The following is a 26,366-nucleotide window of genomic DNA, read 5'->3' on the forward strand; positions in this document are numbered from 1 at the left end:
GGCTAACATTCAAAAATAAAAAAGAAACAAAAAAAGAAAAGCGGAAATAGATTTTAGTATATTTAAACTATTCAACAATTAAGCTCCCATTTGCCTTTGTTAGCCTAAATTTTTCAAAAAAGTGAGATGACTATAGTAATTCCTAAATAAGTGACCACATTGACACTATTTAGCAGAAAACCATAAATACTACTGAAATTGATGGGTGACTTTAAAATTCAATTACACACATCTTATAAAAGAACCATAGCTATATTATAGTCACTCCCTGGCAGATGTCGTAAATTAGAGCGCTATAGCTTGAAAGCCAATGTGTTTTATTACATCTTTTATAATGCAGTAATCTCAGATCAGTTGTATTTGGGGTGGACAGTGACAAAGTCAGCATGATTTCTGACATGTAAATAAATTAAACATTAGCATTGGTACTTCTATGTATTCAGAATTATTATTAATGAAAAACACTGACTGGCTATCATCTACTTTCAAACATTGCCCTCATTTTCTGTAGATAAATAATTACTAATTTCTTATGGCTAAACAATGATATTGTACATTTTACCATATAACAAGCTACACTTTAGAATCATACTAAAAAACACAATAAAGTCAGTATGTTTATTTCAAAAGCCATCTTAGATTGCTTAAAGGGAATGAATACATTGCAGTGTTGCATTATTCCACAGGAATAAACCATTCACTCCATGATCTCCTCATGAAGTTACCAAAGAAGAAAGAAGGATGCCAGGGGATAAACAGAGACACTGCAAGGAATAATAACAATCTCCAGTATTGATCTTCATCATGGGATAGACATTGTACTAGATATTTTATGTATTTTATCTGATTTAATCTTCACAAACAGATTTATGAATACTTACAGATGAGAACACTGAGCTTTAGGGAAATTCTACCAAAGGGACACAGCAAGCAGGGAAAATGGGGTTCAAACTCAGGCCTCCCTAACTCCAATTACATCCTGTTTTCAGGCTAGCTATACTACAGAATTAGTGGCCACTGCTTCCTCCTTCTCTTGCTTTCTACACATAAGATCAGTTATGTCAGTATGATGCAATTCCTAGTAATGATAATAATGATAACAAACCTCAAACGTTTACTGAGTCTTTATTACGTGCCACACAGGATATCCTATGCAGTATTTCACTAAGTGCCAACAACAGAACTGAGCTGTACATGAAAAACTGAAGCTCAAAGAAGTTGAGAGACCTGTCCAAGGTCACTCAGCTGAGCGTGGCAACACCAGGAATCCCCAGCCCATCTCACTCACAGATCGCATCCTTAACTCCTACACTATATAGTCCCATGGCACAGCCTCAATTCAACGGCTTCTGGCACCTTAAAAATCCTTAAAAGGAATGATTTCACTGCTTTTAATTTTGCAAATAAAATATAAAACATCAAGAAAGTAAATAGACATGAAAGACTTATTTTCTGTAATGCTATTTCTAATGAATGTCCTAGACTTAGTACACAACTATAATCACTTAAAACTTCAATATCTCCTTTACAGTATTCCATGATGACATTTGCTGTTCAGAATCATGACCTTCCATCAATACAAGAAATAATCAATTATGTTCACTGCACTGTACTCTATTTCCTAAAGGGATGATATAAAATCCACTAGATCTTAGAAGATATTTTAACAAAAGTTGGACTGAAAAGGAGTTTCACATCACCAAATCTCAGTAAGCTAGGAAATCCAATTAACTATAATATCCCATTTGCCAGCATTGTACTTAATCCACATTTTACTGATTGTCGATCAAAACCTTGAAATTATTTAAACATAAGGAATTTTTATATTAACATCTTTGGTTTCTTGCTGAGACTCAATTGTAATGAATTATTTAACACAAAACTGGAGGGGCTCCAACAGAATCATTAGCATTAGTAAATATATAGTTAATGTGTTTTAGAACAGGGCTTAATGGACTCCAGAACGCGCCTCTGTGAAGGTTTGGGTCGGAGCTGAAACACCCTCGTTAATAATGCACAGGGCTCAACACCTTACTCTTTCACATTCTTCTTGGCTTCAAACTTCATTTGAACCAAGAACTCCCCGCATGCATCCCTAACTCTGAAGAGTGAAATTGCAAATATCCAATACATGCAGTAAGTAAAACCAAGACTAAAGATTGGTTTCACACTATAACTGTACAGTCATCTTGCAAAAGATTTTGTATACCAACACAAAACTTTAAGTCAAAAGACAACAACAACAAAAAAAACTTGGCTAAATTTCGATCCATTGTTTTCTCTCTCTTGAAGAAAGTTTGCTATTTTGCAATGAATGGGTAGAAAGATGACTATAACACTGATGTGCTCTCCAGGGTTTTATCTTAAGGAATGAAGCACCTTTATGCTTAATTTCCATTATCACCTTCATTAACATGGATGACATGTTAAACAAGTGAAACAAAGGCTAGAAGGCTTCTTAGGGACTCCGAGGGGTAATTTTTTGTGCCTGTAGCATTCTCTTGCAGAGCGCAGTTACCTGCATCAATGAAAGTTTATGACAGTAGGGGAGGCAGCTACCTGTTCAGGTTAAAAGGAGTTTCCTATGCCCAACACTCAAAATCTAACAAACCCATTCCACGTGACACTGTTGTCACCCTGTTGTAGCCTGTGACATGAATTTATTCTGAAGTGTCCTAAACATTCCTCGGTGGGTTTTTGTTGCTCTGTTGGTTGGTTTAAAGACAATAGCCCCTGAGCTCTTGTGAACGAAGTTCAGAAGACTTATTCCTAAACGTCCAGACCGCTTCACAGCGCCCATTTCTCTCCAGCAGCAGGAAGATTCAGAGACCTCGAGACTGAACACCCAGATTTCGCTTTCTAGGACCCTAAGTACCGAACAATAGGTCCCAAGGTAACTGTCCCACTTCCCTTTAGGTTGGATATGTTAGACAATACGAGGGCACAATCCAGCGTTTCACCAATTTCCAAAGCTAAATTACCGGCTAAACACCCAATATCAAAGCCTGAGTACAAAAAATACCAAGTGACCCAAGCGGCCGCACAGCCCCGCGTGCGGTGGGGACCGAGGTGTCCCCTCTCCCGTCCCCCACGCGCGCGAAAAGAGCTAGCACTAGTGGCGGAAAGCGGGGACCCAAATTGTAGGCTTGAGATAGTCCACAAATGAGCCCCCCGGTCTCGGGGGAGAGAGGTCTCTCTTCTTTCTATCTTCGCCCTCCCCCAGCCCCGAGATCGCCAACACTATTCACTCGATCCCCCGTCCGCAGCGCACCCCACGCCAGCCCCGGGTGGCAGCTGCACCGCTAGTGCCAAGAGCGCGGCGGGGGCGCGGGGCCGAGGGCGCGGGCGCTGGGGGAGCGGGGGGCAGCCCGCTACTCACCAATGCGGCTGAAACTCTCCGACAAAGTTCTCCGCAACTTCTTCATCTTGCCGATCTTCTCGGCCGGCTGCGGCTCGATAAGGTCGCACATCTGGGCGACGCGGGGCCCCGGCAACTTCCCCAAACTGGTCCAGAGCCGAGCGCAGACAACGGCGAGGACGCGCGCCGCGGGGAAGGCGGCGCCTCCTCCTCCTCCTCCACCTCCTCCCCGGGCCGGGAGGAGACGCGCAGGGCTGAGGAGGCGAGAGGCGGACGGCAGGCGGCAGGCGGCAGGCTCCGCTCCGGCCTGGGCCGCGGCTGGGCGGACGGGGGCGTTTTACGTGGTCCCGGGGGCAGCAGCGCTCACCGCCGCCGTGATGGCCCCGCGCCGCGCCGCCGCCGCCCAGCTCATTTTCCCTCCTTTGTAACCGAGAGGAGCGCGGCCGGCAGGGGGGGTGGTGCGGCCGGAGGAGGAGGCGGGGGCGGGCTGGAGACTAGGTGCGGGAGCCGCGAGTCGCCGAGTGCGCGAGGCGAGGGCAGGCGGGCGGGCTGGTGAGAAGTTCTCAGCCCCGAGTTGCAGACGCTGCACAGAAAGAGCCACGGCGCGGAACCGCCACCCCCGCCGCCTCTCCCGCCGCCGCCACCGCCCCGCCTCCCCCTCGGCGACGGCCCCGGGCGCGGGACCCTGGGACGACCCCGGCTCCCCGCTCGGAGCCCGCGTCCTCTGCGGCCCTGCCGGGCCGGCTGGCGCCCTGGTGGCGCCCCCTCCCGGCCGCCCCGCGGTCCCCGGGCCCTGCCCGCCCAGCCCGCGCGCTCGGGGACCGCGGCCCGCGGAGGGCCGAACAGGCGGGGCGGGGAGTCGGCCGCGTCTGCGGACCGCATCTTAGGCCGTCGGGAGGCTACCGAAAGGAAACGGGCTGGGTCCTGATCATTTGAGCGGTTTTCTCCTTGGCACGAGCGCGTGTGAAAAAGGCGCGGAGTTGGGTGGAGGGCGGCCACCACGACTGCCTCCCGGACGGGGTCCGGTAAGGCCTTGGAGATGCATTCAGGTTTAGGGGTGACTTTTTAAAAAAAAATTGCCGAGAAAGCTGTGAAGTGAAAGATCCAGAGGGAAAGGTGGGCCCATTTTTTGGTTGATTTGGGTTTGTTTGTTTTGAGGTCAAGTGCAGAAGTGGAAGCTTCAACTATAACCTCCTGGAAGGCAGGGCTCCTGTTTCCTTCGTCACTGTCTCTGATCTGGGTGATAGATGTAGGTGATTTCTGATATGAATACCCCTTTCTGCAGTAAATAGCACAGTCCTTAGTCTATTTATATCGCATTCTTAAAACATATTTCTGAATTGGAAGACTTAAAACTCAAAAGATTCGGCCCTCCTTTTCCCCCACCTCAAAAAATGGACTTTGAAAAGTAATGGGAGGTTTTATAAAATCCCAGGACAAACAGTTCCAGCAGCAGATACACATCATCTTCATTCAAATAAAGTGTGGTGAGAGCTCCAAACTTCAGTCTCCCAGGGGAGAAAGAAGGAAGGTGGGGAGGGCTTGAATGTGTTGACTTGGGGCCAGCAAACTCCTTATGAATAGAAATGTTAGTAATCTTGAGTCATCTGGCTGTGTAAGTAATAAGAGCTTCTGAGGGTGTGACAATGCTGTTTGGCTTAAAGGAAGTTTTGGGGAGTTTATGTTTTGTTAAAAGATTTTTATCTTAAAACAAAAACTAGCCCCCTGCCTTCCTTAAATTGTGAGGTAAAACACTGATTTGTTCTGCCCTGCACTGAGTACATTATAGAGTCTTGATAGATTGCCACGGATAAAAGACAGGAAGTCAAGCCAAGTGGGGAGCAAAGGAAGGGCTGGGAATTCGTCAGGAAAGTAAGTATGAGTTAAAACGCAAGGCTGTTGGATCCTGGCTGCCATATCTAGGTAATTACAGACAGCACCAAGTGTGGCCTCATACAGGAAAAAATTTGACTTTTACCACTTCCTCAGGTTAGCTAAGGAGAAAGTTATCAACAGTTATAAGTGAAAAGACAAAAGCAACCAATCAAAACACTGATGTGTTCTACTAGTCAACAAAGGTGAAGAAATATTCATTAATTTAATATGCTTTGACTATTATATGTCTGTGGCTGTGCCATTATTCACTCTGGCACTGGCTGTTTCAAATATATGATGTGTTAAATATGTCTTCATTTCACCTCCCTACTTTTTCTTACCTTAAAAAAGCATTCAGCTTCTTCTTAAACAAAGTATGGTGAAGACATACAGAAGTATAGTATGCAACCATTTTTTAAAATGAGATAGATCAATATGTACTGATGTATAAATGTGACTAGGGTAAATGGGAGAAAAGCATGTTTAATATTAAACCATTTGTGGAAGAAATATATACACATATATATGTTTCTATGTGCATAGAAAATTTCTGGAAAACAGAACTTTTCATTTTGTACTTTATACCTTTAGGTATTGTTTGAATATTTTACCCAAAGGATGCATTACTTTTATAATAGTAAAAAGGTCATCTAATTACAGCAGCATACCTGGCAGGGGAAATAGTTATTAGTCATGAACCAAATAAAGCTTGGCAATTATGAATAACCAACTTTCCATTATATGCTTATCTGCTCCCTTTCTTGGTTATATATTAAAATGGCAAATTTTGCAAGAAGCTGCAATGCAAAGAGGGAAATTTTTAACTTCATGCTTTCAAGATATGCATACTTATTTTTAAGGATTTGACTCTTTGGGTTATTTGTTTCACATTTGCCTTCAACTTACATTGTAAGTTCCCTGAGGGCAGAGACCCTAAGATACGAAAGGCACAGTGCCTGTTTCATAGAGAACATAAATCAAATATTTGTCAAATGAATATAGAATGGATTTCTGCCACAGAGAAGTGATGTTGTACTTGGAAACAAAGATGATTCTCCGGCATCTGTGTGGCATATGTATTTTCAGTGGGAGTATGGCATTTTGCCAGTTCTCCATCTCAACTTCTGGTCCACAAGGTTATAGTTTTGGAGGGCCTGAATTAAAGATGCAGTGTCTGAATACAAAGAGGTAAGTTTATGTAGGGGCTGAACTCAGCCTGGATTGACCTTAACCAAATTCATCAGTTAAAGTATGCAAATGTATTGGGCCCAAAATAGTAACAGCAGGGGCTGGAGACCTAGTACATATGAGTTCTTGTCCCAACTCTATCACTAAGTGTTGTGTAGACTTAAACAAGTGAGTGATTTACTTATCTATAAAATGAAGGGCTTTGAACTAGATGAACTAGATGACTTCTAGGGTCATTCTCATCTATAGAATTCTGATTCTAATTTTGATGATGAAATTTCTCCTCTCTCAGCTTATATACTAAAGTAGATACATTAATGAAGAGTAATTCATGCACAAAAAACAAAGATCCATTGATAAAAATTATATGAAATTTAACTTAAAATACATTATTTCTACTCATATATATAAATTATGCTATTATTAGAAAATAAAACATCATGGATCTTTTCCATGTAAGAAAAAATAGCAGGCTAATGATATACTGGCAGTAGATTTTAAGGGAAAGAATCCTAATCCAAAAAAGATGAAATATAAAGGATTTGATTAGAATCCAAAGTACCAGCAAAAGCAGAAGCAGATTTACTGACCTCAAACAGTTTGAAAGATGTTATCAAAGAAAAAAATTCATTAAACAAGGATACCAAGGACCTGGAGGATAGAGTTGGAAAATGAAGTTTAAAAAAGAAGATATGTTTACTAATGTAAAATTTTAGCATTTAGCTAAAGCATAGATAATTAAAGATTAAGACATACTGTCAGAGTGTAATTATTAAAGTGATGGAAATTTACATAATTAAATATCCTCTTAGAACTCTAAATAGTCACCCTATTTAATTATTTTTAGGATCAGAGTTAGCCTCCTTTTCTGAACACATCCAGGAACTGAAGCAACACAAGGTTAAGTGACTTATACTGAGTTCTCAGTGAGTCATCAGTGAAATTAGTACCTAGAATCCAAAACTCTTGTCACCAACTTTTATGTTCCAGCTGTTGGACAGTGTCCAGTCTTCAGGGTTCCTTTTTTTGTTTCATTAGTTTTTGGGTTTTGTTTTTGTTTTTTGATATGAGGAAATTGGAATCAGAAAGGAGAGTAAAATCAAAGGTTGCAGAAACAGTGTATTCACAACTCAGATAAATGGAGGCTTCCCCCATCTCTCCTCTTCTTTCCATCAGCCATCCATTGCCTATTCACTCCTGATCAGATCCTTTTCCCATTTCCAGAAATCACTCTCTGCTGACACAAACCTCCAGGCTTGTTCAGGAATAAGACCTACATTTGCCTTATTGTTTTATAGGTGATTCTATATTTTTTCATCATACACTTCAAGAGACCTAGGGACCTAAGTAAATTGATTTACTTCCAAATGACTGTAGAAAGAACAAAGAAGTTCCAAAAATATCCAAATGATGTTAAACATAAATTAGCTCAGAATAGTTTTGAAGAAGATAAACTACCAGGGTTAAAGCGTGCATTGAAAAAACAGCAAATTCCCCTCTGCCATTAAACCATGCTTAAATATTATAATGGCCTATCATTCAGGTTTGTCATTGTTGTATAGTTTGTACTACAGAAGCTAATATGAGAAAATATCTACCACCATTTCTAACTAAGATACAATTCACTTAATTATACCCTTTGGTGTAACTTTTGTGTGTAGTGCAGATGTGCCATTAACTGAAGACCCTCATTTATGAATGTCATCAATCTCAATGTATCATGAGAACTAAACTTCAGGGGCCAGTCCTGTAACTGAACTCTGGACATGAATGTGAAGTTAGTATCTTAATAAACTAAAACCTTATGCCTTTTGGTCAGTCCAAACAAGCCCAGTTAGGGGCAATTAAGTTCAGAAATTTCCTCCCAAGTTCCTTGACAGTTCATCTGCACTCATGTGTCTATTCTAATCAGGTACTTTAAGCCAGAAAAAGTATCTATAGGATAATCATATTGATAGTATCATTGCACATACAACATTCTCTAGCTAAAACGACTTACTATTTGTAATTATAAAATATGACTGAAATAAATTATGGTTTTTATAATAGGCTATGAGTTGATGATCTCATTTTATCTTAACCCAAAGAGACATTATCACTTCGTTACACAAGGAAATGGGCCTAGAGATGACAAAAGAATGTGCCCAAGGTCATCAAGTAGGTTCCAGTTTTAGATTGACACACACTTTTGGTTACCAGGAAGTTTTCTTTTACAAAGCATTTTTATAGCATGATGTATGTGTGGCATTTCTTTTTCTTTTGACATACTTTGAGTATAGCCATGAGTGTCCTTATTGTATAAAAAGGAACTATTCTAAAGCTAAGAAAGTTCAAGAAACTGGCCAAACTCCAACAGGTTAATGGATGGGTCAAAACTCCTAAATTCTAACACTGTATTTTGCTTTTTCCTACGTTATGAGAAAGAAATTAAAAATGTATTGAAAGATGTACAACTCACTTTGACAAAGAGGCACCCTTATACTCTACTTGGTGTTTATAAATGAACTAAACATTTTTAAAGTATCAGTCATTGAACCATTGCTACAGGCTAGGCACTCAAAGACATTGCCTCTAATCTCACCATCACACTATGAGGTGTCTTTTACTATATCCCATTTTACAGGTAAGAAAACTAAGGCCCATAAAGAGCAAATTAATGTCTTAAAACTAATCAGCTGCTTGAGTGTAAAAGTTATAGCAGAATTAGAAGATCACAATTTTGCAATCCCCAAAGTAATAACTGATTGAGGCAAATAAATCACTGAATGTAAAGCTGTTGGGTAAAGCATATTCACATGGTAATTTTCTTAGTCTGTTTGAGCTGCTTTAACAAAAATATCATAAACTGTGTGGTGTATAAACAACAAACATTTATTTTTCACAATTCTGGAGGCTGGGAAGTTTAAGATCAAGGCACGAGCAGATTTAGTATCTGGTGAGCACCAGTTCCCATAGATAGTGCCTTCTTGCTTCATTCTCACATGATGGACGGAGCCAGCAAGCTCCCTTGGGCCTCCTTCATAAAGGCACTAATCCTGTTTATGAAGGCTCCACCCTTATTATCTAATCACCTCCCTAAAGCCCTTTTAATACTACTGCATTGGGTATTAGATTTTAGCATATGAATTTGGGGGAACACAAATATACAGTCCATAGCAGTAATAATCCTCCACAGATTATGTTCACAATGGAGAGATTGGCTGTATGTCCTTACCAAGTGGTCAAACATAGACTCACCAATAGGAGACAATCCAACATCATGTGCTCCCTGATGTAAGGCAATAAGAGGTATCCACACCACCTGTGTAGTATTCTTGACAAAAATGTTTAACAGTTAATCAGACAAACCCAGAATGCAAGTTCTTCTACAAGGTCACTGACCTGGGCTTTTCAAAGTGTATCAATATTCATGTTCATGAAAAAAGAAAAAAAAAGGTTAGGAGATTGTTCTACATTAAGACAAATTGAAGAGACATAGCAACCAGAAGTAATCCACAAACTTTGATTGAATCCTGGATTTAAAAATGAAATTAAATTAAATAAAGTCACACAGTATTTTATAACACACAGGTGTAGAATACATTTGAGAGAATGAGAAATTAAATTATTGACTGTTAGATGTTGAATTAAAGTTAATTTTCTTAGGTGTGACAGGTATTTATGAATAAAATATCATGATGTATGCAGATTACTTTCAAATGGTTCAACATCAAAAATACACATGTATAACATCTAATTATATAAGTATGTGTACACACACAGGGGAGAGGGAAGATGCATATGACAGAAATGTTAAAAATTGGTAGATTTGTGTGAAGAATATACAATTTCCATTGTATTATTTTTTCAACTTTCTACAAAGTTTTAAATTTTCAGAATAAAAAGGTAAAATGGAGCAAACCAACCCAAGTGGTAAGTGGCAGGTCTGTCCAGTTCTAAAGCTGGAATTTGGTTCATGTTATACCACCACTTCCACATCTGAGGAAAATATGAAAAGTACTAATGTTAGTAATAGATTAACAAAATGCAGTTTGGTCATAATTAATATTTAATCCAATATTCCTCACCTGTGAGGGTAAGTTGTACCAAAATTACTTGCAGAGCACTTTCAAAGGACCACTCTAGAACATTCTAGGGCAGGAAGAGGAGGGCATGTGTAGATTGAAAAGCCTTCAAGGTGATCATTGCACTTCCCCCACCAAGTGAAAATCACTGATTTCGTCCTTGTAATAGCAACATGATGGTAGTTATTTGATTAAAGTCAGATATAGAGGACAACATGGAAGTACTTAGTGGAGCATGAAGGACAATAGGGTTGGAGAGATAACATCTTAGGTGCATTTCAAACAGTGAAAAAGAAAACAGGGCTAGGAGAAGAAGATAGTAATTCTTGCTTCTAGAACCTCTCACAACCTGTATAGTATTACCAATCTTCTGCTTCCTCATCTGTAAATTAGAGATAGACAGTTATTCCAGCCCTACCTCCCCACAAGTTTAAGGGGTCATTATCTCCTTTTTCCAATTTGGAGGCACCTAATCAATTATATTTGATTTATTTTAATTACAAACTAAGAAAACAGATGGCAGATAAAATTAAATGGAAAGGACTGGGAGAATCACTTTTCAGTACTTTCTTTTCTTTTTTTTTTTTTTTGAGACAGGGTCTCACTCTGTTGCCCTGGCAGGCTAGACTTCAGTAGTGTCAACATAGCTCACAGCAATCTCAAACTCCTGGACTCAAGCAATCCTCCTGCCTCAGCCTCCTGAGTAGCTGGGACTATAGGTGCATGCCACCACGCCTGGCTAATTTTTTGTTTTTGGTAGAGACAGGGTCTTGCTCTTGCTCAGGCTGGTCTTGAACTCCTGACCTCAAGTGATCCTCCCTCCTCAGCTTCCCAGAGTGCTAGGATTACAGGTGTGAGCCACCACACCTGGCCAGTACTAATTATTTTCTTACCATAAGCAAATAATTTCACTTGTCTCCATTTGTTTATTCATCAAACACATTTTGAGCATCTGCTATGTGCCGGGCACTGTGCAAAGAGCTGGATATACTACAGGGGAGGAGATGGAACATGGCCACAGTCCCTGCCTGACTTACAGGCTGGTGAGAAAAATGATGTGAACACCACCATTTACAATAAAAGGTGATCCATTTTAAAATAGGGGAATGACTGAGCAACATGAATCTTTACAGCAGGAAGATTTTTCCATAATTTGAGGGTCAGAGATGTCCACCCTGAGCAATCACACCTAAACTGAGATCTGAAGACCCAAGAGGTAGTCAGGCAGCAAGCAGAAATTCCTCACAGGGGATCGGCATCTGTGGAGGACAGATGGCAAGAGTAGAACATGGTGCATGAAAGGTGGCTGGAGTATAGAGCGGACATGAGATGAAGCAGATAGACCTGGCAAGGGCCAAAAGGGAGACACTTCCATAATCATACAGTAAAGGGTACATGTGCTTCAATTCCTATTAGAAATGTCAGAAAACACTTGTGGTAGTTGCTGTTCTTCCTGAAAACCCACTAAAACTATGGTGAATGGATTTTTTTTAAAAGCATAAATCCGCAAACACATAGATAATAGAAGAGGAACCAGCAGCAACACAATTTTGGAAGCTGTAAAAATTATAGTTGAATAGTAATTGACTTGTCAGTCCCAAGAAAGCTGATTCCTAAGCCAGCACTTGGCAAGGCTGGTGAACAGCAGCCTACTGAAAGTTTATAATTGAATGTCAAGAACCACAGCCACCTTTTCTCACTTCCCTCCCATAGTTCTGGCCAACAGATTGTCCTATAGTGAAATCCGTAGCTGATAGGCTGAACCATATAAATCAAGCTTTCCAAAAACTTTTTAGTGCCTCTGTCCTAGATATGGGCAAAGAGCCCAGGATCTCTGGAGAGTTGATGGAATATTTTAATAAGAAAGGTAGAGGCCAGAACAAACTAATACAGAAAAACAACTAGGAAGAAATAAAGAATATGCAGAATGATAAAAACCTATTATTAATACTTTAAAGATTTAAAGATAGTGATTATTATAACATATTATAGGCAAATAAGGACTGGATACTATAAAAAATTTTTTAAATAGCAGTCAGAGTCCAAAACTGAACTCTTAGATATTAAGTATAGCATAGTTTAAAAGAAAGTATCAAGTAAAGGTTTAAAACATAAAGCTGAGGAAATCTCCCAGAAAGTAAAACAAAAAGGTAAAGATGGAAAGAGGAGTAAAAAAGATGAGAAAATACAGACTAGTACAGGAAGTTCAATGTCTGAATAACAGGAGTTCCAGAAAGAAAGAACAGAGAAAATAGAAGATATGAAATTACCAAAGAAACAATTGGAGAAAATTTCCTGGAACAAAAGAACATGACTTTTCAAATTGAAAGGACCTATTGAGTTCCCAAGACAATGAATGAAAATAAACCTACATTGAGACACATTATTATGAAATTGCGGAGCCCTGTGGACAAAGAGAATATTCTAAAAGCTTTCAGAAAAGAAAAACAGGATTCTAAAAAGAATCAGGTATGAGAATGGCTTTAGACTTCTGGACAGCAACACTGGATGCTAGAAAATAGAAGAAAAGTATTTCCAATCTAGAATTCTATTCTCAGCCAAATTATTAATTAAGTGGGAGGGCAGAACATAGATGTTTCAGACATGAAAGGTTAAAATACATTACCTCACGGTTCATTTCTTGGTAAGCCATCAGAATATATGTTCAATCAAAACAAGAAAAGAGAAAATGGAATCCAGGAAACAAGGTTCCAGTCCATGAGAAAGGCAGGACAGTGATGCAGAGAGAACCCAAGCCCACAGCACTGAAGGATGCCAGTCAACCAAACTGGTGGACTAGAGCAGGTCAGAAGATTCCAGGAGAAATTTCACCACGATAATGGCATTGATAGGATAACTGATGTTTAAAGCATGTTGAGGGAAGATTTACAAAACTGCAAGTGAGGACAGTTTGGGAATATAGTCATAATAAGAACACAGAAAGCTGTTTTGATCAGTCTGTCCAAAGGTGGAATTTATTTAGATGTCCAGACAGATGACGAAATGCACTCACCAATGAATATGAATAAAATACAATTAGTACACTAATCTGGAGGATCCCAGCAGGGAAAGTGCTCATGGACTGATGAGAAGGTGAGCAAAGGGCTGGGAGTGTCTGGGGCTCTTATTATTTTTAAAGGGTAGAGTTATCATGGAGGGGAATTCTCCTAGCATAGGCTACAGTGTGAATGGGATGTATAAAGTCACGTCAGTGCAAACACTGAACACAATATAATTAAAACCTGACCATGTTGGGAAGATGAGGAATGAGAGGTATGCATGTGTGTGGGTATCACAGGGTTTGGTGAAAGTGAGCTAAATCTTCGTTGCTAGAGTTGGAAGTCACTGAAATGTTTTTAAAAATAGCAATATAAACATGTTATTTAGAGATATAGAGATAATTCCAAAGGAATCAGGTAGAAGAGTTGAAAGTGCTTGCCCCTAGGGAGCTGAACCATAAGAAATGGTGGACAATGATATTTGAGAGGGTGTGTTGGAGGATTGCTGTTTTGTGTATTTATAACAAGTATGTGTATAAAAAAACTTTTACAATATATAACTAAATATTAAATTACTAAAAAATCGACTTTATTCTAAAGCCAATGGGGAGCTACCCATCACCTTGGAGCTCTAAGCAATGAGTTTCTGAACATCTGACAGCAGATTTGCATTTTATTAAAATTAGTTACTTTATGGAGAAGAATTGGAGGCAGGAAAGAATGGTTGCAGAGGTGTCTATAGGAAGCTCTTAGTTACCAGGAGCCTGGAATGCAGAAAGGAAGTGATACTGGCCTGGATTTAGGTACGGTAGCAGGGGTGCATAGAAGTAGACATATCTGTGAATATTTTATGATTGCATTGTGGGATGGAAGAGAGAAGACTCAAGACTGACAGTGCATTTTCTAGTATGGACAGTGGGTATGTGGGGATTCTATTCATTTAGACGGGAAGTAACAAAGAGGAGCAAGAAATGGAATGATTTCAGTATTGGATACCCAAGCAGAATGATTATAAGGCCATCCTAGATATGTTCCTGGAGCTCGGGCGAGAATGCTGGGCTAGAAGTATAGATTTGGAATTATTAGCATAGGAATGGCAATTGAAGTCCAGGGTGGATAAGGTTACTTGGGAAATAGGTGTAAAGAATAATCAGTGTCTAGGTATATACCCAAAAGAATTGAAAATAGGGTCTCAAAGAGGTATTTGTACACCCATGTTTATAGCAGCGTTATTCACATAGCTAAAACGTAGAAGCAACCCAAGTGTCTATTGACATATGAATGGATAAGCAAAATGCTGTATAGATACACGATGGAATATTATTCAGCCTTAAAAATTCTGACACATACTACAACACGAAGGAACCTTGAGGGCATTATGCTAAGTGAAATAAGCCAGTCACAAAAAGACAAATACTGCATCATTCCACTTACAAGAGGTACTTAGAATAGTCAAAATCATAGAGACAGACAATAGAATAGTGGTTGCCAGGGGCTGGGGGGAGGAGGAAATGGGAGTTATTATTTAATGGGCATAGAGTTTCAGTTTTACAAGATGAAAAGCATTATGAAGACAGATAGTGGTGGTGATTGCACAACATTGTGAATATTTAATACTACTGAACTGTACACTTAAAAATGGTAAGATGGTAAATTTTATGTTACATGTATTGCAACAATAAAAAAATCAACAACAAAAAAAAACGAGTAATCGGGTGTCAAAGGCAGATCCTGAAGGAACATAAACACGGGGAGAGGAGGAGGAGCCTACAAAGGGGAGTGAGTGGGTGAGGCAGAGAGGTAGCAGGAGAGCCCCTGTGCTGCGGGAGTCAGGAAGAGAAGGTCCAGTGTGGCCAGTGGTGCCGAAAGGGAACCTAAGATAGGAATGGGTCACATGCAGAGGCAGAAAAGAACTGCTGGAAACCTTGACCACAGCACTGGCGTAGGTAGAGGACATTTAAGCAGAAGCACTCATTTTAATTTCTGTTTAACAGATAATAATGGCAAATTTTCTCAAAAGTTTATTATAAACCAGATACTATATTAGTACTTTATCTCGTTTAATCATCGAAATAACATCAGCTATGAAAAAGATAATAATGTTATTAACATCCTCATTTTTCAGATGAAGAACCTGAGGACAAAAGAGGTTCAACAATTACTCAAAGGAACAGAGCCGTCAGCACACAGGCTGGAGTCACCTCAAGGAGTCTGACTCTAGAGTGCAAACTCTATACCTTCTAAATAATCTGGCAAAAATGACACCATTCACTCGTCCATTCAACAAGCCTACTGTGTGCCAGATGCTGGTAATTCAACAGTATACAATGCAAAGCCCCCTGACCTCTTAGAACTTACCTTCTAGTAGAAGAGATAGATAGTAAACAAATAAAAAAATGCATGTGTACTTTCAGTATTTAGTGTAATGAACACTGAGAAAGCAGGGTAAGTAGCTGGAGAGTGGCTAGAAAGGAGAGCTGTTTTTGATCACAGGCCTTTCTCAAATGACATTTCAGCAAAAATCCAAATTAATTCAGGGTTTGAGCCATGAAAAGATGCATTCAAAGCTGAAGGAGGAGGAAGTGCCACCACCTTGAGATAGGAATGAACTTGACTCAGCAAACAAGAAGGCCAGGGGTGGGGCGGAATGAGGGAGAAACTGTAGGCCATGAAACCAATAAGGGAGGTAGGGGCCATGTACAGGCTTCCGGGTAAGATTTTAGCTATTCTAAGTGTGACAGGAAACCTTCGGAGGATTTTCAGCAGGGCAGTGGCAAACTCTGACTCACATTATATTAGCTTGCAGTAGAGTATGGACTTCGGATTTTGTGGCCACGCCCTTTCTTTTATTCTTTGCGGTTGTGCTGTCCTGTGGCTACTGAGCATATGAAATGTGGCCAGTCTGAACTGAAGTGTGCTGTAAGTGTAAAATGCACACTAGATTTCAAAGATTTAGTACAGGCCAGGCATGGTGGCTCTTGCCTATAATCCTAGCACTTTGGGAGGCCGAGGAAAGGAGGATCACTTAAGGGCAGAAGTTCAAGCCCAGCCTAAGCAAGAGTAAGACCCTGTCTCTACAAAAAAATAGAAAAATTAGCCAGGTGTGGTGGTATGCACCTGTAGTCCCAGCTACCTGGGAGGCTGAGGCAGGAGGATCATTTGAGTTCAGGAGTTTGAGGTTACATTGAGCTGTGATGATATCACTGCACTCTAGTCCAGGTGACAGAGCAAGACCCGGTTTCAAAAAAGAAAAAAAACACAAAGATTTAGTACAAACAAAAGAAGGTAATAGATTTCATAAATAATTGTTTATATTCATTACACACTGAAATATTTAAGATAAATAAAAATAAATATTAAATAAAAGATAATATTAATTTCACCTATTTCTTTTTACTGTTTTAAAAATGTAGCTACTAGAAAATTTTGTGGCTAGAGTTATATTTCTCCTTGATCTGAACAACTTCCCTTCTCCTCTCAGCTTCAGAATGTTATGAAGACAATGAAATAACGTGTGTAGGGCTTTTTGAGTTCTCTTAAGGAAACATATTATGTAGCAACAGGATAAATTATTGAGGATGTCAGTTAGCCAAAAAATGTACTGGTTCTCTATAGGACAAAGATAATGTTACTGACTGGGTAGTGGTTTTATGTTGTTTTTCCTACAGTGGTGATGAGTTTGCACAAAGTCATCTGTAATGCTTCTCTCCCCACCCACTCTACACCCTCCCTGTGCTCCCTCATGACCAAAACGGCATATTTTTGAAATACCTGGCCCAGGTTAAGAATGCAGTTTTTTTCCAGCCATGGAAATTTTTCTCTCTGCAAAGCACTCAGTCCTGTATAGATTTGAACCTCAGCCTGTTTAACATGATATTCTAATTATCTGGTCTACTCAAGCAAGCAGATTCCAAATGTCAGTAATTATATCTATGATCATAACCATAGAATACTCTTGTTTCTCATATTTAATTCTAAATGTGGTCAGTTAGATTATACTTACATTGAAAACATTTGCACACATGCTCTAACCAAGAAATTTGTTATTCTTCGTGAATTTACATCTATGGAAAGCCTCAATGTTATAAATTAAGTCATATTTTGATTTACATATGGAAGCATTTTTAAAAATATAAGACGTTGGAATTATTGAGAGTGATATAGCTATATCACTCTATTCTAGGCCCCAAGCAGCAGTAAGAAGACAGAAGCGTCAAATGGAACCTTGCTCATCTTCTTTGCCTCCTCATTTCTACTTCTACCGTCTCTTTTTGCTCTCCTGTTAGGCAGAGGACAGGCCTTCACTCTCAGTTTCCAATTTCTCTTTATGCTCCAGATCACCATCTTCCTTAACCCTTCTCCCTCCTACGTATCACTACCTCCTACCCTACTAGATCATCTCTACCAGCAAACCATAGAATATAGCTATAGAATCTTCTACCTGTAAACAAACAAATACACAAACACCTCCTTTAGCCCCACATTTCCTTCTGTGTACAGCTTTTCTACTCCCTTTCACAGCAAAATATTTCAAAACAGTTTGCCTATAACTGTTCCTGTTTCTTCACCTCTCATTCATTGTTTTTTACATTTATTATTTATTTATTTATTTTTACATTATAAGCTTTTTTACTTCTTAAATGACTTTTTAATTGACAAATAAAAATATTGTATTTATAGTGTACAATATGACATTTTAAAATATATGTACATTGTGGAATAGCTAAATAGAGCTAATTAACATATGCATTACTTCACATGCTTAGTTTTTGTAGTGAAAACAGTTAAAATCTACTTTCTTAGCAATTTTCAAGTATACAACACATTGTTATTAACTGTAATATTAACTGTAGTCAGCATGATATACAATAGATCTCTTCAACTTATTTCTACCGTGTAACTCAAATTTTGTATCCTTTGACCAACATCTCCCAAACTTCCCTCCCCCAAGGCCCTGGTAACCACCATTCCACTCTGGGCTTCTAGGAGTTCAAGTTTTTAGGTTCCACATATGAACAAGATCACACAGTGTTTGTCTTTCTGTGCCTGGCTTATTTCACTTAACACAATGTCCGCCAGGTTTATCCATGTTGTTGTAATTGACAGCATTTCCTTCTTTATTAAGGCTGAATAGAATTTCATCGTGTATATACCACATTTCTTCATTCATTCATTCATGAACCATATCTTGGTTATTGTGAATAATGCTTCAATGAACATGGGAGTGCAGGTATCTCTCTGACATACTGATTTCATTTCCTTTGGATATATACTCAGAAGTAGAATTGCTGGATCATACAGTAGTTCTATTTTTAATTTTTTGAAGAAACTCCATATTATTTTCTATAATGGCTGTAGTAATTTGCATTGTCACCAACAGTGAGTGGAATACTCCACATCCTTGCCAATACTCGTTATCCTTTGTCTTTTTTGTAATAGCTATTCTAACAGGTGTGAGGTGATATCTCAATGTGGTTTTAATTTGCATTTCTCTGATGATTAATGATGTTGAGCATTTTTTCATATAACTGTTGGTCCTTTGTATGTCCTTTTCTGAGAAATGTCTATTCAGGTCTTTTGCCCATTCTTAAATTGAATTATTTGTTTTCTTGCTATTGAATTGTTTGAGTTCCTTATAATATTTTTTGAGACAGAGTCTCACTCTGTTGCCCAGGCTAGAGTGCAGTGGCATCATCATAGCTCATTGCAACCTCAAACTACTGGGTTCAAGAAATCCTCCTGCTTCAAGCCTCCCAAAGTACTAGGATTACAAGCATGAGCCTCCACACCTGGCCAATATTAACACCTTATCAAATGTATGGTTTGCAAATATTTTCTCCCATTTCATGGGGTGTCTCTTCTCTTTGTTTATTGTTTCCTTTGCTGTGCAGAAGGAAACAATAAACAGATGTAATCCCATTTGTTTATTTTTGCTGTTGTTGCCTGTGCTTTTAGGGTCATACCCAAAAAATCGTTGCCCATACTTATGTTTTCTTCTAGTAGTTTCACTAGAAGCACCAGGTCTTACATTTAAGTCTTTAATCCACTTTGAGTTGATTTTTGTATATGGTATGAGATAAAGATCTAATTTCATTCTTCTACATGTGTATATTCAGTTGTCCCAACACTATTTATTGATGAGACTGTCCTTTTCCCATCCCATTCATTCTTCAAAACATGACAGTTAGCTTTCCTTCCCCTACTGAAATTTCTCTTGTCAAGGGCAAGCTAAGACTTCCATGGGATAAAATGCAAAGACCTCTCTGTCTTCATCTTATAGTGCTCTCACAGTACATGAAATACAATTGGCCACTCCCTCCTTGAGATACTCTTCCCTTGACTTCCATGATGCTATACTCTAGTTTGCCACCTACTCAATTTTCTATTCATTCTCAATCACGTTTCTAGCTCCTTTGCTTCTATCAGACCTCTAAATGTTGCAGATCCTCTGATTCCTTGGGTTTCTTCTCTTCATCTATCCTCTCCCTAAGTGCTCATTCCAATGGCTTTAAATGACATCTAACTGCTGATAATTCCCAAATGCATATCCCCAGACATCTCCTTTAAACTCCATATTCATACATCCATATAGTTAAATCTCAACTATACATTTCAAACTTAACATGTTTATATCTCAAATTTAACATGTCTATACATGAAATATTGATATATTCTTCCCAAATAAAACAGAATAAGACAAAGAAGAAAAAGAGGAGGAGGAGAAGGAAAGAAGAAAAGGAGGAAAGAAGAAAGGAAGGAAGGAAGGAGTTAAAACTATAACAAATATAGTTTAAAGATCTAATTGGCTTTTATTTGTGATTCTAGAATCAGGGAATACCTACAAAATAGAATGAGTGCTCTGATGAGGTGGGCAGAGGAGGTTGGCTTTATAGGCTGAAAAAGCAGAAACAGAGAACAAAAAGCTGACTGGTCATTTCAAAGTTGCTTTCCTTGTAAAGGTTAAAGCAAAGGCAACTTCTGTATCATGCTGGCTAAAACTGGCCTGTTTGGGGATTTGGCTATTCTCTCTCTCTCTCTCCTGATTTCTCTGAAGGTCAGATAAACAACTTAGTTTCAGCCTGGTGGTGTGGAACTTCAGAGTGAGTAACTCCATTTGGTTTGGTCTGTTGGGCCTAGTGGAGGAACTCAGTTCAAACCAATGGCCTCTTATAAGTTTTATTTAACAGAAGGAAGGAGGAAGAAAGGGCGGGAGGAAGGAAATAGTATGTGTTTTTGCTCTAGCCAAAAATCTAGATGTCCCTTACTCCCCATATTTAACCACACTTAATGCATCAGCAAACTGTGTCTAGCCTAGCTCCAAAATATTTCTCAAACCCGTCACCTTGTGTGTATCTCCACCACCACTGCTCTAGATCATTTCTCACCTGAACTACTGCAAAATATTCCCAACTGACCTCCCTGCCTCTGCCTTTATACCTGCTCAGCTGTTTTCAGAACAGCCAGAGCAATCTTTTAAAACTATAAATCAGTTATGTTATTCCTGTTTGATGGTTCAACAAATTCCCATTACTTTTTTTTTTTGAGACAGAGTCTCGCTCTGTCGCCTGGGCTACAAGTGCCATGGTGTCAGCCTAGCTCACAGCAACCTCATACTCCTGGTCTCAAGTGATCTTCCTGCCTCAGCCTCCCTAGTAGCTGGGACTACAGGCACGTGCCACGACACCCGGCTAATTTTTTCTATTTTTAGTCACTCAGCTGATTGTTTCTATTTTTAGTAGAGACAGGTCTCTCTCTTGCTCAGGCTGGTCTCAAACTCCTGACCTCAAGCTATCCTCCTGCCTTGGCCTCCCAGAGTGCTAGGATTACAGGCATAAGCCACCACCAGCTCCCATTTCATTTAAAATGAAATCCAAACACCTGACCATCGCTTAAGCCCCTGCATGGTTCAGCCCTTGCCCTATGTCTCCAGCTTCATCTTGTGCACCCACCCCCACCCCTACTCTTCCCCACTTAGGGCCTTTGTATTTACTGATCTTTCTACCTGGAATGCTCTCCCCTCTAATCTCCTCCCCCTAGTGAATGGCAGGCTCCTTTTCCTCATTTGGGTCTCAGCTTTAAAGTCCTCTCACAGAGCCTTGCCAGACTACTTCTTTGAAAGCAACCCCACCCAGTTCTTTTCTCACAAGGCTTTGTTTCCTTTCTAGTATTTGCCACAAGTCTAATTACATATTTTTGTATATTTACTTTCTTGACTCTCAGCCCCTGTCTGTTCTTATCTCCTTCCAGATAAGAGGACTAACATACTTGTTGAGATAAGACACAGGGTGCTGTAGCCATGCCCCTCCTTTCTCTCTTCTCCTGGAAGTCAGCCTGCCTGTGGAGTCTTCATTTGTTTGTGTCACAAGAACCAGCCTGTGCTGGTCCCATACTGCCTGTGGCTGGGTGCCAAAGTCCAGTTCAGGTCTGAAGCATTAAGAAGCACGCTGCAGTGGAACCTGTAAGCCGTGACTACAGCAGCCCCATCAGTAAGTGCTGACATTGTGATCCAGATCTCAGTGGCTTTGGAGATCAGGTAGAGAAAAGAGGGGTGCTATATATTGACCCCCAAAACCCCAATATCTTTCCTGACATGAATAAAGATCTGGCTTTTCAATGTTTTTAAGCAATAGTATTCATTCTTCAAACTGTGTATATCTGAGTCCCAATCTGTGAAGGAAAAAAAATTGAGTAAAATAAATGCAGAGATATTCTGGCTATAGTAGGTGATTACATTAATTTTCGCTTTTTTTTTTTTAAATGTAATTTACCATTTTTTCTGCAAGTCACTGAAATCCAACGCAAACTGATAAACAAAAAGGAAATTTCACTGGGTCATCAACAGAATATTTGAAGATTTATCTGGATCAGGGAGAGGTTGATTCTAGTCAAATGACCATCACCAGTGCCCAGTTACTTTCTATTTCTTGGCTTTGCCAAGAGCTCTAAGAAGCTCAAAATGGAAAAAGAAATTGTAATAGAAACAAATATTGCTGGATCTGTTTTTAAGACACCTCTATCTACCCTTATGGTTGAAAGGTGACTCCCAGAAGCTCCCAGGGATATATCTTCCGACTCGTGTCCAGCAGCAAAGAAAGCAACTCTGCTAGTAGCATCTGCTAATATATATATATTTTTAATTCTTATATGCTTTCTTTTTTCCGAGAAGCATGAGCATAATCTCTTGGATTGAATTGTGTGCTAACTTGAACCCATCAATTCCTATATCTGGGAGTATGGGATATACTGATTGGCCTCGGTCAGCAACCAGGCCTTACACCCAGAGCTGAGATGGGATCAGTCACCAAAGCTACATCACTGAGAATGAGCTGGGGGTACTCTTGCTGGGGGAAGCAAGGAACAGATGCTCAACAGAAGCAACCAGTCAATGTCTGTGTGAGTGTGAGAGAGGCCTGAATCCCTACATGCCTGATACACCATGTATAGCCCCTTCATACAGAATCAACCTCCTATAATTTGAAATCTCCTTTCTGTCTTTGAGAATATTTGTGCTCAGTCTTTCTTTCTCTCTTTCTTTCTTTTTTAAAACTGAATTGGCCAGGATAAACATCTGTGCTCACATTGCTGTCTTATTTACAAGGCCCTAAGGGAGCTTTTAAAAGAGCTTAAAGTTTAAGAAAATATGTACTAAAGATGGGGGCGGGGGGAAGTCATCTCACAGAACAAGGTAAGAGACTTGCTACAACGTATCCACAGTGCCACCAGGGTGCTGAAGTGCCAAATGAGCAAAGGCTTGGAAAAACAAATGCTAGAGTATCAGCAGCCTTCAAGCAGGGGTGGGGGGATTGACCCAAGAAAGCCCCTGTAGTCAAGACATCCAGCTGCTCCCCTTTCCTATCTCCCTACAGGATCACCTCTCTTTTATCACTTGATTATAGAAAGGCATACCTCACACCCATCCCAAACCTACTCAGGCATTGCCTGGGGTGTAGAAACCTCTGGGGCACTCAAAAACGGGGAAACAAATGACTGTGATGATGGGGTAATTAATCCTGTGGCAAGTCAGATGGATTCCAATCCTCTGCTTTCGACAAAAGTGAAAGGCACCTAATCAAGTCCTCGGATGACTGATCACTAACAACAATCTCGATGATGGATTACCATGTAATTCTTGGTATATAACCCAAGAAGAATTCAAAGAATTGAGCCCCATTGCCATAACAAAACTCTGTCATTCCCATTTACTTATTTAGTTGGAGGGTTTCTCAGCCCCTGTATCTACCAAATCATAGCACTGATGCTGAACCCTATCTCGCATCCACCCCTGGGTACATGAGGGGAAAAAGACTTTACCCACCTCAATGAGAACTGCGATTCCAATACAATTTTACATTTTATGTTTAGTAATCATTCATCAGTATTTGTAATCTATTTATGTCTTTTGAGAAACTGTGTAGAATTTTCTAACAGAAACTTATGGTCACAGGAAATTTAAAATTATTTCCATTTATTTATATATTTTTGTTGCAGACAAGTAGGTTGCTCACGAAATACTTTAAAGTATAAAAATATAGTAGGAAGTGGAATGGAAATATAATTTCAAGGAGAAAATGAACAAAAGAAAATTTCCTACAGGTAAAGAAGAACTTATATATATTTTAAAAGTACTTAATGGACAGCATGAAGGCTATAGTTAATAATATTGTACACTGAAGATTTGCTAAGAGTAGATTTTAGGTGTTCATACCACAAAAAAAAAGTAACTATGGGAGGTGATGGATATGTTAATTTGTTTGACTGTAGTAATCATTTCACTACATATATGTAAATTAAAACGTCATACTGTATACCAGAAATATATACAATAAAAATAAATTAAAAAGTAGGATGGCATACCAAATTGCTATAATATTTAGATGCCACTATACAGATACCATCTAATGATGTGACCATTTACTTTAAAATGTCATTATTAATATTTATGTGTTAGAAATTACATATATATGTATATACACACACACACACACACACACATATATGCAACTCTTTTACCTTATGATAACAATTTTAGGCATCAATTTTAAAATGTGGTGAGGAATGTATTGCTTTTTAAAATATTTTAGGCCTGCATGTATGAAAATGTCTGGAGACAATGAAAAGAGAAAATTATGTATTAGACAAGAAAACAATCGAGGAAAGAACAGATCCACTGTTGAGACTGACTATGCAATATGATGACAAAGGACCTGTCTATTCGTGTCTGCTTTTGCGTCCTTTATCAAAGATAAAGATCTTCTAAATAAGAATGATTGAATGGACATTGGTAAAAGGGAAGAGAAATTCAAGGTGGAAAAAGAAAACGTAATAGTGTACCCATCTCCCTTGGGAGCCAGCAGAGGGTAGTGAGGATAGCAAGGATCTGAGTCAGACAGGATTGACTCAGAATTCTGACTCTGCCAGTTATTATCTATGTGACCATGGACAAGATGCTTAACTCACCTTGTCTGTATTATGGGCATAATGTGATTTGCAACATAGGGTTAAATTTCATAATGGATATAAAGTACTTTACGTAGAGTTAAGCACTGTAAAACATACATAGCGGCTGTTGTAATTATCATGAGGCTGTGGGCCTTGGAGCAACTTTTCCTCCTTGAGATTCATTCGCTTTCCTCCGCTGTAACACGAGAATAATAACGTCTACCCTCTAGGATTACTATGAAGATTAAATTGATAATAAACATGAGAGTACTTATAACACAAAGAAGGCATGCAGTAAATATTAGTTCTTTCCCCACCCCTTCCTTCTCTATCCTCCTATTGATTTGGACCATTCTATGGTATCTCTGATGGGATATGATGAAAAAGAGACTAATTCCAAATACCTATTTATAGAATAGTATATTACTTTTATTGTGTCTACTAGTAAAAAGACTAAATCTGAGATGATTATTTTTCTTGCTGAGATAGTAAGACCCCAAGACCAGGGTCTCATAATAAAAATGAGTCTCTCCTTGTGGCTATGACCTTTCTGCTTTACTAGCAAATCTCATTAATAACAAAATTATCTTCATATTGTGGAAAACAAGTATGTTGCTGATCTACGACCATGTAATCAATCCTCACAAAGAGGACCTCCTCACAAAGACGATAACTCTCCCCAATGTTTCCTTTTCTCTTATAAGTGAAAAGTTATTAATCTGTAGGAATAAATGCTGTTGATTAACATGATTCACTTACTTTAGAGGGCACCAAATATGCCCTCTTTTTGCAGCTTTGTGTACAAAACAAAGCATAGGTTGAGATGAGCTTGGATGCCCAAGAGGTGTTAGGAAACAAAGTTTCACTGAATAGGCAGGGAATATGTTTAAGGCTACTTCTGCCATTTTGATCTGTGGGTTAATGTTCATTAAATTCTTTTTAGAAACAGTCTGTCAAATTGCTGTTCCCTGTTGGGGGGGGCAGGGCGGAGTGTTGTGTAACGAATAGTCAAAATATCAGCCAAGATCCCAACAGGAAATAAATGGCACACTCCAAAAGGGGTGAAAGAATTACTCTTGAAGCTAGATAGTGGGTATGTAGTCACCCATTATACTATTCTCTATTTGGCTATCTTTGAAATTGCCTATAATAAAATACGTACAAAGGGAAGAGTGGAAAAGAGAGACTGATGAAAGAATGACTTACAAAGGTGTGGACAGAGGTCAAAGGAAAATAACAAGGAAAGGTGAAGTCTCTTTCCCTCCTCTGTTAACACCCCCCACACTCCCAACCACTCCCGGGGCTGGAGACTTTGGGAAGTACTATCAGGAGCAGGCTTGAAGGCACAAGAAAAAGGGAGCAACGCCTGGAGCCAGGGAGACCTGCAGCTGTAGTACAAGGCCACCCATCAGGAATTGTGGCCTTTAGTGGCAGAATGCAGCC

The 26,366-nt window shown here is 39.4% G+C and overlaps 2 protein-coding genes across 2 annotated transcripts in view; both read right to left on the reverse strand.

The window, feature by feature from the left end:
* CDK14 (cyclin dependent kinase 14) overlaps window positions 1–3,484 on the reverse strand; it is a 521,120-nt gene extending 517,636 nt beyond the window's left edge. The window contains exon 1 of the mRNA XM_069461904.1: window positions 3,380–3,484. Within this exon, the coding sequence (XP_069318005.1) occupies window positions 3,380–3,470 (91 nt within the window). The 5' untranslated portion in view covers window positions 3,471–3,484. The remainder of the gene's footprint in view (window positions 1–3,379) is intronic.
* An 802-nt stretch (window positions 3,485–4,286) lies between these two features.
* PTTG1IP2 (PTTG1IP family member 2) overlaps window positions 4,287–26,366 on the reverse strand; it is a 77,631-nt gene continuing 55,551 nt past the window's right edge. Inside the window, exon 6 of the mRNA XM_069461645.1 lies at window positions 4,287–4,390. Coding sequence (XP_069317746.1) covers window positions 4,287–4,390 — 104 coding nt within the window. The remainder of the gene's footprint in view (window positions 4,391–26,366) is intronic.

The sequence above is a fragment of the Eulemur rufifrons genome, chromosome 29, assembly GCF_041146395.1.
Source record: "Eulemur rufifrons isolate Redbay chromosome 29, OSU_ERuf_1, whole genome shotgun sequence".
Classification (NCBI taxonomy): domain Eukaryota; kingdom Metazoa; phylum Chordata; class Mammalia; order Primates; family Lemuridae; genus Eulemur; species Eulemur rufifrons.